This window comes from Drosophila gunungcola, assembly GCF_025200985.1.
Source record: "Drosophila gunungcola strain Sukarami chromosome 3L unlocalized genomic scaffold, Dgunungcola_SK_2 000002F, whole genome shotgun sequence".
Lineage (NCBI taxonomy): Eukaryota > Metazoa > Arthropoda > Insecta > Diptera > Drosophilidae > Drosophila > Drosophila gunungcola.
This window is the reverse complement of record NW_026453178.1, coordinates 4148000-4167825: the sequence shown is the minus strand read 5'-3', so window position 1 is coordinate 4167825 and position 19826 is coordinate 4148000. Positions and strand designations below refer to the sequence as shown.

Here is a 19826-nt window from a genome sequence, read left to right as displayed (position 1 = left end):
ATCGTTATCGTTCGCTGTGAATGGCACAATCGCCGTTCCGATACTAGTTCATCGGGCTGTTTATCTTTTTTTTTTTGGTGTGGTCACACTGATTTCGTTACACAGCGTGCTGTTGGGCGCTCTGTTATCGAACTGTTAGCGGGCGAACCGCCAAATGAAAATTTAAAATAATTTAAAGTACCTTCAATTTCAGTTACCCATAAAATAAAACACTCATTTCTTAGGATTGTTCACTTATGTTTAATAGGTATATTATTAAGGATTAGTCTCTACCAACTAAGCATTAAGAATACAAAATTTTGTCACTTGTACGTATACACTTTGCCATACACATATATATGTATATATATCATCCATATATATCATATATTTTATATCATATATATATCCGCGCTAACCGTTATCAATATTCAATAAAATCATTATATCAGAAACTTGTAATACACTCGCAGTTGAAGAATTTCCGTTCACATCAGCATGAGATCTTTAAACGTTAATTGTGTAGTTTGAAATATTTATAATAAAAACAGCTCTTGAGTTGGATCGTTGAGGATCGGTTGTTGGGTATTGGGATTTGGGTTTGGATTTGGGTTTGGGCTTGGATTGGGGATCTGTGCGGGTGGGTTTCTTCTAGCTCTAGCTCTGGCTCTGGCTCCAACTCCTACTCCTTGTTGTGCCCGCCCTGCAGCTTCTTCCAGGTGTCGCCCAGCGCCTTGGCAAAGTGGTCGTCCACCGAGGCTTCAGTCTTGGTGAATATCGAGATGTTCGTGGACGAGGTGGGCGAGGCGGGCGGCGTCTGCGTGGATGAGGCGGCCACAGCCGCCAGTCCCGGCTCAGCCTTCACCCGAATGATGGCCGGCATGCTGGCCGTGGGCGTGGGAATCTGCGAGGGCGTCGGATTCGGATTTGGTGTTGGTGTTGGAGTCGTCGAAATCGTCGGTATTGGAATCGCAATCGGAGTCGGAGTCGGTGTCAAAGTTGGCGGCGTCGTCACAGCAGTTCCTGGGCTCACAGCATAGGCCGGTGGCGGCGGCGGCGTGTTGTACCTGGGCGGCGTGTGGTGGGGCGTGTCCAGGATTCGCTTGGCGGCCACCGCCGCCTCCATCACCTGGCTGACGGCCGTGGGCAGCGCCGGTCCCGATCCCGTGGCCGAGGGCGGCGGCGAAGGCGGCGCTTGGGTGCGATGCAGTGCCAGCGAGAGTGGCAGCGGCTCCTCCTGCGGCGGCGGCAGCTCCGGCTGCTCGGATTCCGGCTCCAGGATGACCAAACCCGGCTTGGCCAGCGGCGAACGGTGCTGCTGCTGCTGCTGCTGCTGGTAGAGTTGCGTGGTAGCTGCTATGGTAGTTGCTGCTCCCGTGCTGGATGACGATGATGAGGGCGGTCCATAGGCCAGTGGCGAGACCTGCTGCTTGGGAGTTCCACTTGGCGAGGGCGTGGGTGTGGGCGTGGGCGTCGGCGACTTCTTGGCGAACAGGGCCGCATAGTTCTCGCCCAGCGAGCGCCGGAAGTGCTCGTCAATGTCACACATAGCCACATCTAAAAAGCGGATATAAAAAGGCAGGTGGTTAGTTGGTTTGTTGGCTTGATATAACATGCACTTGCGATCATAATAATAGAAGTTTTTTGGCTTCAGGAAATAGCATTCAAAAATTATTATAAAAAATTTGGAAGGAACTTTTGAAATTGGTTTTTTTAATTATAGTGAAGTTTATACTTTAAAATGTGGCAAGTAGAAAAATACTCATTTAAAATTGCATTTTAAAACAATAAAAAAAATAAATTACTTTTTTCAATTCAACAATTTGATTATATATTAAAAACATTTTTATTCCTATACATAATAAATAAATAAGGATTTATGATTTATGTTTATATTCTTATTAAGTTTTTATAATATCATTTACTTCAGTAGATTCAAAAGTAATTGAAAAGTGAATTATTAATAACTTTTATTTTTCTTGAAAAAACAAAAACAATATGAAGGGTTTTTTTAAAACTTATTTGTTTTTTGGTAGTTGAGCCTTACGATAAATAAAAAGAAAAGTTGTCCTATGCCTTATAGGTATGTTTTTGGGCACCACCACTATTATTTTAACCACAACTGTGTGTAGCTTCTCACCTGAGGAGTGGGCCTGCTCGGGAGGTTCCCGCTTTGGCGGAGCCTGGGTGATGACGCTGGGTCGGCTGTTGGCCGCGTAGTTGGTCCCAGGCAGCGGTTCGCGGTAAGGTGGCGGCGGTGAGGCCCGCAGCTTCAGCGCTCCCGTTGTCACCGACATGTCAATGGGGCTGTCCATGTCGCGATCCTCCCGTTCCCTATCGCTGCTGCCTGCTTCGTGGACCTGGTACTCGGCGGTCCGCTGGCGTCGCTCGCGTCTCCACTTGGTGGTGGGCAGCTCCTTGGCCGTCACACGCATCTCTGCAAAGGGAAAACAAAAAAAGAAAGGTTAGTGATCAGGAAAAAACGTAGTAAGCCCAAGTATTTTCTGCTCAATTTAAATAATTTTCGCAGTTTTTAGTTATTTTAAAATAAAGAAAATATTAATTTTTTACATTTCAAAATTTACATTTTATGTAATACACCATTTGAATATATATGAAAAATATTTTATTAAGAAACTAAATCTAAATCATACTCATTTAATCCACTCATTTTAGTTATAAGAAATATGGAAATATAAAATTTTTTGGTTATTATTTCATTATTTTTTGAAAAATTTGATTCAAATTTAAATATTTTAGGAATAGATTTAAATGTTTGAATATTTAGTTTAAATTGAAACCATATTCAACTTGTATTTAAAACAAATAGGATCAATTTTAAATATAATATTTTCCACTTGAGCTTAAATATTTTACTATTAAATCGTGCAATTCAATATGTATTGTATTTTATATTATAATTTTATATTAAATGTAAATATAAATACATAAACTTTGGATTAATTTTAACCATTTTTATGTCAGTGTGGGAAACTAGTTATCTTTTTGGCCATCTCCCAGGAATAGTAATAGTCAATATAATGTTATACCAAAATCGCATTTCAATTAAAAGTCATAAATTTGATTTGGCTTTGTGGTTGACTTGGGTTTGGGTTTTGGTTTTGGATTGGGTCTGTTTCTGTGTCTGCGTCTGGCCAGCGATTCACTGCGGTTTACGTGTCTCCGTCGTCGTGGTTTCGATTATGCGGTCGATGAGTGGGCGTAATGAATCACCTGGACTTGGGGCGAGGTAGAGTCAGCCACAAAGTTCTCCTCCGCCTCCGATCGCCTCCCTCCTTTCAAGTTTGTTGCCTAAGTCTTTCGCTTTTTTGAATGAACTTCTGCCAAAGCTTTAATAAAGTGGCGGCCAGGCGGAGGATGAAGGGGAGAAGGAGCAGCCATGGCAGCACAGAAATTATGCACAAGAAGACGTAGCCGTCACCAGCAAAAAACAAAAAAAAAAAAACAGAAACAAAAAATAAATATAAAAAAACGGCACACACACTCCAGCAAATAAATAATAACAACAGAAAGCACACACAATCGAAACTCCAAGGCACAAACAAAATTGGTTACGAAAACTCGTTTGCTCTACGCTTTTTTTTTTCAGACTGTGTGTGTGTGTGTTTGAGTGTGTGTTGAAGTCTGGGCCTGGCCTACACTGAGCGAATTGCAGGACAGAAACGTGCCCAGCCTGCCAATGGAGTGGTGGCGTGGGAAGCGGCCAAAACGAGCGTGGGCATCCCGTCGGGATGAAAGATCCCATCCGCTCGAGGTGCTCATGGTGCCCATGGTGCATATAGTGCTCGTAGCTGAGAGCGCTTACTGGCCAGGAAACCAAGTTTATAAATAAAGCAAGAGGCAGCGGGAAGCCAGGTCCCCAGGTCCCAAGTCCCAGGTCCAGGTCCCCAGAACCCAGTTTCTCGGCCGAGATCCGATATCGAGAGGGGCAGGCAGCAGGCAAACCAGTCGGACGACTTCTGCACATTTCGAGCAGCGTGCAGCGCCAAAAGGAGGCGGAGGAGGAGGAGGTCCATGGATCCAGGCATGAATGAATGAATGAATGACTGGGCTGGGATGCATGGAGGCGGTTGGCGGTTGTCGGTTGGCGTTGGCGGAGGAGGAGGAGGAACAGTACCAGTACCAAGAGAAGGCGGGAGCGTTGTCCTGTTTTTGGCAACGTCACTGCAGGCCTGCCATATATTACCTCTTCAGCGCCCGAGGAGTCCAACAACAGCAGGCCGCAGGGCAGAGGAACCCCAACCCAAAACCCAAAACCCAAGCTCCAAGTGAGTGGAAGAAACTGGTCTGCCAAGAGGAGGCACTAAAAAACCAACAAACACGGAGGCTGGGAGCGAGCTTCAGCTTGAGTTGGAAGTTGGAGCTGGGGCTGCGACTGAGACTGAGGCTGCGACTCAAGCGGATGATGATGGGGATGATGATAATAATAAAGAAACATTCAAATTTTATTGCACATTTCCGGTCGTCGGACGTCGCCGTCTGTTGGGGGATCGGCGAATTGGCGAATTGTCGAATCGACAGCGAGAAACAACAACAACAACCACGACGATGGAGCTTTCTTTTTGAGGCTCCCCCTCTTGAGCGGATTGTGGTCTGTGTTTTACTCCCTATCTCACCTTCGCCGCCGCCACCGCTTTTTTTTGTTTTCTTTTTTTTTAGCAGCATCCTCTTCTGCATTGTTTATTTGTTCTGCTGCCGCTATTTTTTTTTTTTTTATTTCTGCTGCTGCTGCTGCTGCGAGCGTTTTAATCATTTCTGTATCGGCTAATTGGCGATAAAGGGGAGAACGGCCTAATGGCAAGCCGATTTCGAATTGGGGGAGTTCGTAACGGAGCTTAAAAAGGGAAAAATCGATGATTTAGGCACAAAAAAAACCTTTCCGGGGAACTCAAATGGAATAAAAAGTTGTGAAAGTTGGCTAGGAGGCAAAATCTATATATCAATTAAGTTTTCTTTACACTGATTAGAGCGATCTTCTATAGGATCCTAGTAAAATACATTTTAGCAATAGAATATAACACAGTTCTAGTGGTAAAATATACCAAATTATGGAGAATACCTTAATAATACCTTTTTTCAATAAAGACTCCGTTAAGAGCGTTCTTATACGTATACTCGTAAGAAGCAATTGAAGCAAATAATGGAGAATTCCTTAAAAATTGCACTTGTAAGTTTATATTATATTTTGTTCAATCAAGAAAAAGGTTGTTGGGTGGTTAAACATTTTAAAACATCTCTGTTTTTATAAGAACAAATAAATAGAGTACAATATCGTATTTATTTTAGAAAATACAAAATATCTTTTTGAAAATATACCCAAAAAAACGTTTAGAGTTTTAAGACCAAACTTTTTGGGAACAATCAGTAAATAGGGCCCTTTTTTTATATATACAAAAATTGTAAATATTTTAGAATTTCTTAAATTAATTTAATTTCATATCCACGAGGTTTCTGCCCAAGACTTTAGAAATCTTATTATCATAAAAAGTATCTCCAGGAATGTAATTATTTTTTTTTAGAAAAGCAATTAAAAGAAAACTTGTTGATTTTGTATCAAAGAAGATTTACCTTCCAAAAAAAAAAGCTTTATAATGTTTGCCTAGACAGCCGAATACATAATATCGATACAACTGTTGGCCATTAATTGTGAGCAACATATTTCACAATTTCCGGTTGCGGGAAGCAATCTTCAACATCTCCTGAGGTGATATATCAGCCGGGGAGCGATTCGAAAGCCGGCCCAGAGTCAGATCCCAAAAAATCTGGTTCGGGTTCAAAGCAACATACAGAACTTGATAAAAAGAGAGGGGCTGAGGCGGAAGGAAAGAGAGGGGGCGAGACAAGACGAGAGTGACAAAACTTGCATGCTTATATGTATATGGCTTGGATTGTACTACAAATAGCAATGGGAACAACAGCAACAACAGCAACAACAGCGTTTGTGGCTTATGCAAACAAGTTGTTGCTGCTCTGGTTGTTGGAGTTGTAGCTATTGTAGTTGTAGCTTTGTATACACATTTATTTTTCCATCATAGTCGTCGTCGACGTCGTCGTTTTTCATTATTTATATTTTTTCTCGCGCCGGCTTGTGAGTCATGCCCGTAAGCACGGATCTCCGATCTCCGATCCCCAGTCCACAATCCCCGATCTCCGACTGCCCGAGTTTCCGTCTTACCCGCATTACCCACTATCCGAGTTGATTGCAAATCTGGTTTTAATATGTCAACAAATTAACAAAAGCACAAATAAAACCGAGTCGAGTCAAGCACAGCACACAGCAGCTAGAAACCCCACAGCCCCACCTCATCATCATCCATTTTTTATTTTTTTTTATGGAGGTTTAATGTTTAAACAGGCGCTCATTTGTTGCTCTTTTTCCCATTTTTTTCCCCCAGTTTTTTGTGTTTGCCTGGCGTCGCCATGTAATTGAAAGCATTTGTGTGATTTGTGCAATGTCGCCAATTAACGCCGTGGAACTGGTGTGAGTTTTTTTTGTTTTGTTTGCCAATCCGAAGCCAATCGAATGCGACGCCGTCGGTGCGGAGCGCAGTAAAAGTGTTGCCAATTTCATTACCAATTTTCCAGTTGGCACAAGCGGTAGCACAAGTACAATCACAATCACAATCACAATCACAAGCACAAGCCGAATAGAGACGCCATCGATACGGTCTTGCAGCCGGCGTGACCGATTGTCGCCGTCTTGTGTCGTGTTGCCAATCTCAATTCCAAAACCAATACCAATTCCAATACCAATTGCAATTCCGAATCCAATTCCAATCCCAATCCAAACCAATGCCGTCGTCATCACGTCCACGTCCTGGCCACACGCTGCCCGCAAAGATAAAGCGAGGCGAATCGAATCGAATCGAGTCGAGTCGAATTGGAGCAAGCCGCTTCCGATACCCGATCCGATCCGATCCGTTCCGATCCGATCCCATTCATCGCGGGAGTGGGTGCTTATCATGGCCAAATGAAAGGCCAGAGGAAAGGGCACGTTCGATGCCGATCCATTGAACTTCGGCACGGATCATGAGGTGTGTGAGTGTGGACTTCACGTGAGCAGCAGGTGCATCAACGTGGTCTTCACTATCGCTACAAGACCAAGCTCTCCTAGGAAAGTTTGTCTGCTAATTTTATTGAATTGATTGATAAACGGTTAAATCTAGTGCCGAAATATATTATGACACCCAAATTATCAAAAATATCATAGAAACTAAACCATTGTTACTACTGCGTTTTAAACTATTGGGTATGAAAAATGTCTCAATAATATGAGTATTAAATTGATTCCAAGAAAGTATCGAAATAAAACTTATGTGTATAAAAATGAAACTAACAAGTATAGGAGCTATATTATCGATTTAGTGTTCAATTAATACTTCTACTGTTATACAGTGTGAAGTTTTTTTTTAAGACGCACTTAATAAAACCAAACTTTCAGTTTTCAGTTTTCCCTTCTTAACTGAATAATATTATATTATATTGTGGACAACCATTTTAGCCTTTTTGATTGCTTCAATGGTTAAACATCCCCAAAGAGTGAGAGCATTTAATTTTTCTTCTACGACATTTTAATATACCCTTGGCAAAATGTTTGTTAAATTACCAACTTTTTAATGCTATCACAAACTGCCCTGTTTATCAGAAATTTATTGAGTTAGTTTAAAAGCTCGCATCATAAAAATTGCAACACTTTGCCTTTCCTTTTGTAATTTATGTTTGATAACCGCACGAATGAAACGTCTATGTCCTATAACTGTTAAAAAAAACATTCGGGTAAATAATCATAGTTTTATAGGATCTATTACAGCAAATCATAAATAGAATGAAAATCATTTTAGTTTAAAAATACATTTTCATCTTACTCAATAGATTAACGCCTTAAAGAGATATATGAGGATCTTTAAGCTAAATCCCTTAGGGAAAATATGTTGAAAGAAGTTGGGCAATTGCATTTAAGAAAGATAATTGTCAAAGACTTATTGTCATATTAGTGAGCATCCAAATTACTATTGGTTTTACAATTTCTAAGATATTTATCTTTCTCAACTCTTTCTCAAAGCAATTAAAGAATTGGTTGTACCATTTTATATAAGAGGCCATTTATGTCTTGAACCAAGTTCAGCTTATATATTTTAAAAACACACATAATAAATTGTTTGTGCATTTTTAATCAATATTGCTATTAAATTTACTGATGTAACTGATGTAATGAGACGATGTTAGATCAATAAACATGCTGGCCTCCTCATATGCAACTAAGCTTATGATTTATATGCAAGTTTTGCTCTCAAGCTTACTGGTATGTGAAATTGTCGCCCTTTTCTGACAGTGGGTTAGGTTTAAGCACAAAGTTTGTACCTTTAATTTACCATACTTGTAAGCACTTTACTTATTTGAAAAAGTGTGACTGCTGTTATAGAACTATGAACATTTAAGAACTTAATTGATGAATAAAGTGCAACTAATAAAATATGATATAAGATCACTATACATTCCTGCCTCCTCATATGCAATTTAGCTAATGAGTATGTGCAATTTTTGCCCTTTTCTGTCACAGGTCAGTCAGTCATTGGGTTCTTTTGAAGTTTGCCCCACAAAACGAACCTTTGTGCAACTGCTGCTGCTGCTGCTGTTGCTGCTGTTGCTGCTGCTGCTGTTGCTGCTGCTGTTGCTGCTGCTGCCTGTAGAGCTGATGGTGCATGGCGGCGGCCTGCTGGAGATCCCGCCACGGCTGCCAGAGCAAACTGGCCATGGAGGAGGCGTTGGCATCGGCGGCTGCCTGCGGATGCGGATGAGGATGAGGATGCTGCTGCTGATTGCCGGACTCCGCCTGCAGTTGCAGCTGCTCCAGCTGCTGGCTATGGAAGTGAAGCTGATGATAATGCTGCTGCTGCTGCTGTTGCTGCTGCTGATGATGGTAGAAGAGGGCGCCTTGTGACGGGGATCCTGCGGCCCCCTGATAGGCAGCCAAACCTTGGGTGGCCGCCAAGGCAGCCGCTGCCTGGGCCACTTCCCGTGCCGACGAACCGGGTGAACTGGCCGTGGAGGAGGCAGACGAGGAGGTGGACGGCCCACTGGAGCAGGATGCCGAGGATGTGGAGGCAGTGGAGCAGGCGGATGAGGCGGATGAGGCAGGCGAAGCGGCAGCTGCGGCGGCGGCGGCGGCAGCCGCCTTAATCCGGTTGTAGTAATTCTGCTCGAAGGCATTCAGTATGCAAAGATATTCCATGGTTCTTCTTCTCTTGCTCTTGCTAGATTCTCAATTTGCTAGGTTTTTTAGCGCTACTTCCTGGGGATCTCCAATCCTCCACTCACATCGCAGCCGCCCAAAAAAGCCGACTCAGCTGATCCACAAACAGGGCTATGGAGCTATCTATCTAGCTCAAAGCTCAAAGCTGAGAGTTAAGAACTCAGAATAAGCTACACGGAGGCTGGGGAGCGGCAGTCTTTTTATTTATTTGTCTTTCTTTCCCTTCCAGTTTATGATTACTTTTTAGTTTTTTTGCCGCAGATACAGATACACGAATGTGTGCGCACACAAAACGAGCCGCCAGTCGCGACTATAGATACAGATACAATCTGTTGCTGTTTGTCTGTTTTGTCTGCTTTTTTCTGTTTTTTTTTTTTCTGTTGTGTTGTTTTATTTTATTTTGCAAAACGGCGGGCGACTCGGGTTACAGTCTCTCGCCAGTTGAAACGGAGACTTTGGCTCTGCTCAGGCGACGTGAGCCTCGAGTCGACATTTAGCGAAATAAAAATAGCACGCTCTTTTTCTTCTTTTTTTTTATTTCTGGCTGGGCTGTCTTTTGACTCCAACTCTGACTCTGACTCTGACTTCGACTCTGTGCTGTGTTTCTTTTCCGAGTAATGATTTGCATAGAAATCGACAAATCGCCGACTGAACTTGAGAGCGCCAGTGCCAGTGCCAGTTTTCGCTTTCAGATGAAGGGGCACGGCACAACACGGCACAACACGGCACAACACGGCACGGTAAACACACACACGAATCGATCTGAACGCACGTTCCACAAACTATACCTTCTTGAGCACAAAAAAATATATATAAATATATATATATTATATATCAGTAGTGGCAATAGCTTGCCATTGCTTAGCAATAGTTATAGGAACTTAAACTTAAACAGAAACTGAAATTGAAGCTGAAACGCGACACCGAACTGGCGGCTTCCACGGACAAACTCGAACTGATCGAGCGACTTGAAGACTGCGGACTGCGGACTGCGATTGCGACTGGGGCTTGTTGTTATGGTGGGGCTTTCGAAGCTCCGACTGCCAGTCTTCGGTTTCTTCGCCAGCCTTCGTGTCTTTTGCTCGTTCAAAGTCTCCACAATCACTGGGCTTTGGGCTTTGGGTTTTGGGTTTTATTCCAAAGAGGGGGAAGTGGATGGAGGGGATTGTGTAGACTTTTGGGGCCAGGCCAGAGAGGCCAGAGAGGCCATTCTGCCATTTGCACTTGCGCCAGTTGTTTTTCCCTTATTTCTCCTCTTACCAATTTCCGTTTCGACTCTTGTTTTGGCGGCCCTCTTTCTCTCTACAGAACGCTCAACGGATCTCGGATCTTGGATCTTGGATCTCGGATCTGTGCTTGCTTTTGGTGATTTGGTAATTGAATATGTACAACTGGGCAGGGAATGTCTGTGTGTCCGTAGGATGTGCCCGCCACGCCCCATTGCCCCATTGATGCTTGGCCAATTGGGCAAAAGGGTAACGAAATGGCAGCAATTGGGAATTGGCCACAGTCCGGAGGAAACCCGCAGTTTGGAGCTGTGAACTGGTACTTGGGTTTTCGGTTTTGACTTTTGGGTAGGGCACATGGTGTGGGCGTTCTTTCATGTTTTCTTCGACGCTCTTTTGTTTTGGGCCCGGTCACTGCATCGGGCTCATTATAATGTTTACCCAGAGTTTTGCCACAAACAAACGTTTCTATGTGTAAGCCTGTAAGTTTGTAACTGCGTGCAAAACTACCTACGTTTGGCTGATTGCCGTGTGTGTGTTTTTTTTGCGGGCTTGCGAAAGTGACAACCAACTAGGAAAACGAGGGTTAGATTGGAACACACCGACAATAGAATACCTAGTAGTCCTTTTTGTCAACCCAAAACTGCAATGTATCCAATAACATTTCATTTAATCTCTAAAACCTCACAGGTAAAATGTGCAAATCTTTTTAATCTCCTTTGGAAATCCCTAAAAATATCGGATGTTGTACAAAGAAATCTATTATTTTTTGCACTCAACTGAAGCATTATTAAGAATATTCCTATTTATGTCAAATGTGAGCCACTTAGTACAAAAACCTATTATCATTTAGAGGGAAATTCATAAAGACTTTCTCTTAGCAACATAATGCCTAACTTAATTTTGTGGCTGTTTTAAATAATATACTTTAACGATATATGCTTTTTTTTTGCAACTCGTCGAAACATTTTTGTTGTTATCTAAACTATTTATTAATCAGAAGAAAACAAGAAATATGAACTATTACTAACCCAAACTTTGTTAAATACTTGAAATTCAGATTATTGCTATAAACATTTTGCAAAATGTAATCTCACATGTAGAAATTAACACTACCATTTAATCTTGAAAATATAATATAGCGTAGTATGGTAGGCAAACAATTAAAATGTGTTAAATTCACTATCGCGAACTTTTGTCACAATTAAAAACAAACCAAGACCTGATAACAACAAATTTATGAAGTTTGGCTTTAGAACTACTTACATACATACTTTCAGGAATCCAACGAAAATCATTTAAATGTTGGTGCGCCCCATAGCGGAAACTTAAAGCACGTATTCTAAAGAATTATTCTAGAGCTAAAAATTCGTTTTTTTAAGGAAGGTCAGCACACAAATAATTATGAAATATATTATACATTATTGTACTTTTTGGGATAATAATTATAAAATTCCTTTTCACTATTTCCAATATAAGATTGTTAATTATTTCAATATGTTCCCAAATTCAATGTCTTTCTTTGTTTTTAAACCGAAAAATAATATAACTCCCTTAAGTATAGCTTAAAAAAACCGATCTTATGGCAATAGCCTGCCATTAATAACCTGCAATCAGGCCAAATTCGATCGACTTATAAACTGATGATTCCACAAATCAATGCAAATAGCTGTAGGACAAAGCTCATCACATAGCCAAAATGTTCGCTGCCGCGTTTGCGTTTGTTATTGGAAGCAAACAACAATAGGTCGTCGGTGCTTTGGGGCTTGGCTCTGTTTTGGCTTAGTTAAGTTCGCATGTCCGTCTTTCAGTCCAACGGAACAGCAGCAGCAGCAACAGCAACAGCAACAGCAGCAACAGCAGTTGCCATTGCTGCAACTGCAACTGCAAGTTGGCGGCAAGAAAAACGGCACAGAAGCAGCGGCAGAAAGCAGAAAAGCGCAATAACAAAACACGGCGAAGGAAACTCGTTTCTAATTCAATAGCAGGCCCATGAAATTTTACGCCCGATTTGTAGTACAACCACTACTGTTGGTTGTTCGTTGCTGGTTGCTGGTTGTTGCTTACTGGTTGTTGCTTGCTGGTTGCCCCATGAATATTGCCACTGCTACTGCAGCAGCAACTGCAGGAGGCGAGCAACGTGGAGTGACTTCATGACTGGATGACTGGAGTTTGTTGTATCTATGGCCGATCATATGGCCCCAACCGACTTGGCCTGGCCCAAAGCGACTTGCACAAGCTCAGCTGTTGATCTCGCGCCATCCGATCAATCGATCGCTTATGGTTTTCCTTTTCTCCATCCATTTCACCATCATCTCTATGGCTCGTTTGCTAATCGCAGTCACAAAATGTGCAATATTCCACTGGGGCAAAATGAGACAAAATCGAAAATTGTAACAAAATTGAGCTGAAAACTATTGACTGACTGAGTAATGGATTGATTGAGTGCTCCTAGGCATTGGATTTGGCTTTGGCTTTGGCGCTTACTCATCATCCGGCGAACGCGGCTGCGAGCTGTTTGTTGTGCGCGAAAATTTGTAGTGTAGCGTGAAACATGCGCACGCATGCGCAACGAGGTCAATCGAATGGCAATCATGGCAAAAAAAAAACCAAATAAAAAAAAAAAAAAACACAAAGCACTATGAGCAACAAAAACAATGACAACAACAACGGACTCAGCAGACTTTGGGGCAGAAGACTCCACTGGCCGGTCCAAAACAATGGCAACAAATTACCGAAATCCAAACATAGTAGACCAAAGTATTGTAAGAAGGCGCAAAATAAAAAAACGAGACGAGCAAAGTGGGTAAACTTGACTTGGGGGGATAAAAAGTGGAGCCCAAAAGATGCGGGCATGCTTACAGAAGTCAAATGGAACTCCCTTACCAATTAAGGGTACATATCTGGTGCTAATGAAGTTCTACTTTTAATGATTAGTTTGTATGCCATGGTATTAACACATATATAATGGTTTGTCAAACAAAACTCCTTATTTTTACCCTACTAAACATGTGTAATATTGTTTGCAAATAAATATAAAGAAAGTCCCCTAACTATTTCAATATATTTATACATTTCTTATAAACTTTTACATTCAATGACGAGTCCCTTAACCACAACATTGTGACAAATTCTTCTAAAATAAATCATAATATCTGGAAATTGCTTTCATAAGTCAATTGGAAAACTCTTTACTAATTAAGTTTACATCTAGAGCTAATGAAATTCTACAATTAATGGTAAGATAAAATATTAAATATAAAATCTCCTGAAAACGAATAATTTTTTGTACACATGATGAAAATTCCCTGACTATTTTCTGAAGAAATGTATAAATTGCTTATAAACTTTTAAATTAAAATATTTAAAACAAAACAGTGTAAATAATAATAAATTACAAATTCTTCACAAAACAAATCACTGATTTATCCCATTATTACAAAAATATTGTGGTTATAAATGATCTTTAAGAGGCAAATTATTTTTCATAGAGCAATCTTTTCTTCGACTTATTCCCCACAGACTGGTTACTCAAACAAAAGATTTCCCAAACATCTTTCGCTTTCTGTGACACGGGCTGAATGACAAGCTAAGCAGCAATTTAATATTGCCCCATTGATTCGACGACGGTTTGAGGAAAACAGAACACAAACCGAAATAAAACTCCGGAAAATGCTTTGCTAATTGAAATTTGTTGAGTTGTTTGGAAATCGGCACAGAAACATGAGATCTCTTGCCGGGCATTTTGGGTCAGTATTGTATATATAGTATGCGGTATAGTGGCACTGCTTCCGCAGTCACCGAAATCTAATGTCTTTGTGGGAGATCTACTGCCCTATGGATCGCTGAGATGAGATGATGATCATCATGATGATGATGACACATACACATACGCTGATGAGGTGAGGTGGCCGGCAATTTCCAGAACTTGTCGATACCAACAAGACAAATTATGTTATATCTCTTAACCGCAGTGCCAGTCCCAGTCGCAGTCGCAGTCCCAGTTTGTGAAATCTAACAATCTAATATATGTATATATCTAGTGGGTACGGGGGCACATAATATATACGCAGCGGAGACAACACAAATCAGCGGCAAACCAGTTCAAAATTTAAATAAAACTCGAGCGTGCGCGCGATTTGAAGAGAAACTGGTTTTCGATTGCCCAGAATAGCAACAAAAACAGTGCGAGACAACGGCAGCAGCGATGGCAAATAGCAAAACTAACAATAACATAAATATAGTTGTCATTATAAACTATCATCCGGTGCTAAATCAAGCGTGAGAAAAATCCCAATACATTTTGCCGAAATTTCGTATCGGGTACGAAATCAATGGATCGCTCTAGCGAATCTATTTTTTTTTTTTTTTGTGTAAATATAGATGGCCAGCAAAGGCCAGAACTTGCCATGTTTTTGTGAGACAACTTTCATTTCGATATTGTGCGCAACAAGTTGATTCTGCCGCTGCATCTGCCACCTTTTCCTGTCCAGCGCTCGCTGGCAAAAGTCGCGCAGAGTGAAAATTTATGGCAAATAGGCAAATGTTATGTTTAAATAAATAAATAGCCGAGCGGCGGCTGTGGCAGAAGTAGTGGCAACAGCAGCAGCAACAGGCACTAGTAAAAAGAAAGGTAATGCTCTAGTCCCAATCTCCAACCCCAGGCCCATCCCCATCCCCATCCCCATCCCCATACCCATCCCCATACCCATGCCCATTCCCAATCCAATCCCATCCAATCCCATACAATCGCAGTGGCAGGCCATGGCAATAACAAACCCAAACTGGTTTGCCTGCTGGATTTTCCTCTGGTCGAGATTTGCGGCAATTACGCGCACCGTTTGGCCATTGCCAGTAAAAGGAAGAGAGTGTTGGCCCACAGAGTTGGCACTGCCACTGCCACTGCCACAAGCACTAGCACTAGCACTTGGCTAAAACGGAGAATTGAAAGGCCATGTAAATTACCTGATGAGCCCAGTCCAGTCCACCACACTCCACTCCACTCCACTCCAGTCCGGTCCCCTCTATATAGCTCTATGGCCATATAGCCATATAGCCAAACGGTTGGTGTCCGTCTCCAGCTGCGCTTGGCCAAGCTCAAAATTGCCACAATTTTTCTTTTGTGCCTGGCAGGCCACAATTTGTGTAACTATTTGTTTATTAATTATGGCCTGGCCATAGAGTTTGCTCCTCGGCAAACAATGGAAGGGCCGCTTAATTACCGCTCGGTCCGATCGAGCATTCGATCGACCGATCGACCCGCTTTTCTACGTGTGATTTATGAAGATCCCAGAATCCGAGTGGCTCGCTCGATTATGACAAATTCATTAATCATGCGCAGGTTAACGACATTTTGCATTTTGCCAGCCGCCGATCAATCAAATCGCTCATCTTCACCAGGCCAACACAGTCTACCTTGCATTAAGAACTCAATTGTTGGCCAATTGTCCAAGTCGAGTTGGCCAACTGGCCAAAAACCGCCAACAAATCGCCAGCGAATCGCGTGCGCTGTTCAAATATTTATTCGAGCATCGCAAACCATTTCTCTTTCTGTTCTGTGTCGGCGGGGGCTATCTCATAAATTCTCCCCTGTGTGTTGACAGCTGGTACGCATATATATATCGGCCGAGGAATTTGTCAAATATTCAGAATTATAGCTGATAAAGCTCTGGCGTTTTCCAATGGGTAAATAAACAGAAAGAGAAATGCACATAAACATAAACATAAATTGGTGCTATATTATTGGCATTCCAGCGCTGATTTGCATGTTATCAGAGGCCCACAAAACTGGGGGGGCGAAATCAAAATCAAAGCTTAAATAGGCCGGCGTGGGTCGCATGCTTATCGCTTATCGTTTAGCGCTTATATTAATGTGCAATTACCCGCTCGCTTGGCCACAGATTGTTTTGTTTTTTGTGCTTAGCAATTATACACATATTTGCGAGCCAGCTTATTCGAATAGTATACAATATGACAGTTTGAGCTCTCCGCCGGCCGTTTCTTTGGCATGTCACGCGGTCGATTCGCTGGTTTGTCGCTCTGGGTGGTGCTGGTGATGGTGGTGATGGTGGTGATGGTGGGCAGAGAATGCAAATTGCAAATGGCAAATATATACAAAAGATATGTCGCCAGTACACAAATATGCAATGCCCGTACGAACGCAAACGCAAACGCCCATCCACATTCACAGCCACAACCATAGCCATAGCCATAGCCATAGCCACATTCACAACCGCAATTCGTGCTCGTCGTCAGTCGCAGTGGCACTACGACGACCATTATTGATAAGGGGTCGTCCCCAGTTCCCCAAGTCCGGTACAATCCCCCCACCCCCCACCACCCCCGACAATACTTCACATATGCCAAGCGAGCGACCGCTCGCTCACCGCGTTGTTGCCATCGAAAATGCGGCATTTGACACATTTATGAAAATCGGAATCGGAATGCGCCGCAAACTCATTTTGTTGGAATGTTTTGTTGTCGTTTTGTTTTTTTGTACGAAAATAAAACATTTCTCGGATTCGTCGAGTGTTTATGCGTTCGCACAGTGCTCGCAGTAAGGAATCGGCTGTGGGCATTGTCGAGTTCATCGATGCCCCCGAATGGGTAGAATTTCGGTAGGCACTGTCTCTCCTTCTGTCTGTTTGTCTGTCTGTCTGAGTGGGGGATCGGAATCGGAATCGGAATCGGGATCGGGATCGGGATCGCCTCTTACAAAGAAGATGTCAGGCTGGAAAGGAGGTGAGGGGCTCTGTTGCAATCGTGAATCATGAGTGGAGCATGCCAAGGGTATGCAACTGGCTACACAGTAAGAAATGAGCATTGCATTAAAGCGGAAGGTGCAGCATAACCAGTTATTTACATATTATTGGGAGATTAGTGAATAACCATAAACTACTATCAAAATCCTAGCTTTGTTGCTTCAAGTTTTTGATATACTAATATAACTAGTTAAGCTTTTGTAATTATCGTTTCATATATTTATATCTATAAGTTTTTCTTTCACTGTGTATGAACATAATTGAAGTGAAATCAATCAATAAATAATATGCATCATAATAGATTCATATCTAATTACTAATTAATAAATAATGTAAGAATATTGTTGAAGATCAAAATGTATTTGTTTGTACTTGAAATGCTTTCATCTGTTTCTAATTTATAAATAAAATTATTGAACTAATCATCATTATCTTTTCATTTCACTTATAATAGCAAATTCAGTGGTAGACCCACCGCTAAAAAATACATTTTAATATTTTACAGATTTACAAAAAACAATTGCAATTTGAATTTAAAAATAAAATGTTTGAAGCTATCAATTTGCCATTTTATACATATCAAAGGATGTCTTTTTTAGGTCAAACAGAAATATAAAAATGATACAATTGCATTTGTGAAGAGTCTAAAGAATCGTTTTTTATGTTATCAAAAATGTGCAGATATTTCTAGTATTCGAATTGGAAAACATTTATATTTATGTTTTCTGAGCAATTCGGTTTCTATTCTTTGGTTTATGAACAAAGGTCTTGTATAGAGATTTGGCTGATTTTTAAGCCACGTTTTGAGAAGTTTCAAAGCTAAAGCTTTAGAGTTGGTTAGTTTATCTGGATCCACTTGAGAATCTTATATGATATTTGCGTGTAAGTCTTACATCAAGACCCATTGATCATCATATCGTATACACTTTTCTCCCTGTGTATGGCACATTGTTGAAATACTTTCCGAGTCTTCTCGGCTCAAAGGTGAAAGCCATAAAAGAGCCGAGTGTGTGTAACCCCCACCCCCACTGCCCTTGCCTCGTTGCCCCCCGTCACCCCCTCGTTGAGTGTGAGTACATCGAGCCATGATGTTGTTGGCCGGCCCAAGTTAAAATCATAAAAATTGTCGACTCTTTTTAAACGGAATTGGTTAATGGCTCTTGTTTGCGTTTGGACGGATGGCCAGTTCATTCACTTACCGCTGGGATTGTTTTGCACCATGGTCGCCGCCCTCGAGAGCACATCCAGCGCCGATTCCATGATGGGGATTCTACCTGGGATTGGAGGTGGACGTGGACGTGGACTTTGACTTCGACTTGGTTGTGGATGTGGACTTGGTTTCGCTGCTCCTGCACCGACTTGATCTGCACCGCATGAGTTTCACACTGAAAATGCAAAGAAATTGACCATGAACACTGGCGAACACACACACACACAGACACGTAGACACACACACACACACACAAGCGATCGATCGTATGCACGTATATAAGTACGATCCATCCACACAGATATCCGAGTTCCGAGTGAAAAACTGGATATATCGGACGAGCCTGGCATTGGCATATATGTAAATGGAACAAAACCAAACCAAAGCAAACCAAAGCGAACAAAGACTGAGTTGGCTGACTTGAAACAAGTCAGTCGAAGGCGAAATCCTGCTGCCAAACAGTTGTTGCCATCTGATCGGGAATTCGGTGGATGCGGAGGAGGAGGAGGAGGAGGAGGAGGAGAAGAAGGTGGTTGCAGGGGCACGATGCACTTGGGACTGGTTTTCGGAACCGACCAGCCAGTCTTTCGCTGGCTGCTGGATTTTTCGGCTATGACCAAACACCGAGTACAGCAGCCATGGCAGCAAAGTCACACATATTGTTGCTAGCCAAGAGCAGCATCCAGCAGCCGACTTCCAATGTACTACAAGTACAAGTAATATGGCCATAAAGCAGCCAACAACAGCGGGCGACTTTACCTTTCGCCTGGGGACACGCCTCCAAATCCTCGCTGCAGTCCTGCGTCTCAGCTGTATCCAACTCTCTCGCGTTTAGTCCTTGCGAATTCGAAGCGTTTCCTCACGATTTTCGCTGGGAAAAGCGGAATTTCGACGGTTTTTGGTATAATTGCAATCACAATAGTTCAGTTTGCGTTTAGTTCAGTGTGACCGCGACGCGACGGACGGTAAATGCTGCACTCTTCGTAAAAATATACCCTAAATAAGCCAGAAAAAGCAGAGACAAATTGCTTAGTGGAGACTCAACCACGGTGGTTGAGTTTACCGCGGACTCAACCCATTAGGAGGTTTCCACTATTATTGCGTCCACGTTCGTGTGTCGCATTATCTACATAAGAACAGTTTTCCCAAAAAAGATGTTTTGATTGTGTTCAACAACTAATTTCTAATTTCCCGTCTTGGATCACAAATTTATATAACATTTTTAGTACAATCAGGTGCAACACTAGCAAACACTTAATATGTAATAAATACATACAATTTGCTAATTGCAGCTGCTTTAAATTCATATAGTTCAACATTTTTACATTTTCTGTTTTCTACATGGGTTGTGTCCCCGCTTAAATGGTAAATTCGAG

At 42.0% G+C, this 19826-nt stretch overlaps 1 protein-coding gene across 3 annotated transcripts; it reads right to left on the bottom strand.

Moving 5' to 3' along the window:
* Window positions 1–216: 216 nt before the first annotated feature.
* On the bottom strand, window positions 217–19466 carry LOC128257670 (uncharacterized). 3 transcript variants are annotated; one of them, XM_052988787.1, is made up of 4 exons: window positions 19210–19466; window positions 18440–18625; window positions 2120–2416; window positions 217–1536 (listed from the first exon to the last, which is right to left on the bottom strand). In XM_052988787.1, exons 2-4 carry the CDS (start codon window positions 18498–18500, stop codon window positions 662–664), a joined length of 1233 nt encoding a protein of 410 aa, XP_052844747.1. In that variant the 5' UTR covers window positions 18501–18625; window positions 19210–19466; the 3' UTR covers window positions 217–661. The 3 variants fall into 3 exon arrangements, with proteins under 3 accessions (XP_052844747.1, XP_052844745.1, XP_052844744.1); XM_052988785.1 differs by lacking the exons at window positions 18440–18625; window positions 19210–19466 and adding an exon at window positions 15445–16755; XM_052988784.1 differs by lacking the exons at window positions 18440–18625; window positions 19210–19466 and adding an exon at window positions 8608–10062.
* Between the last annotated feature and the right edge of the window lie 360 nt (window positions 19467–19826).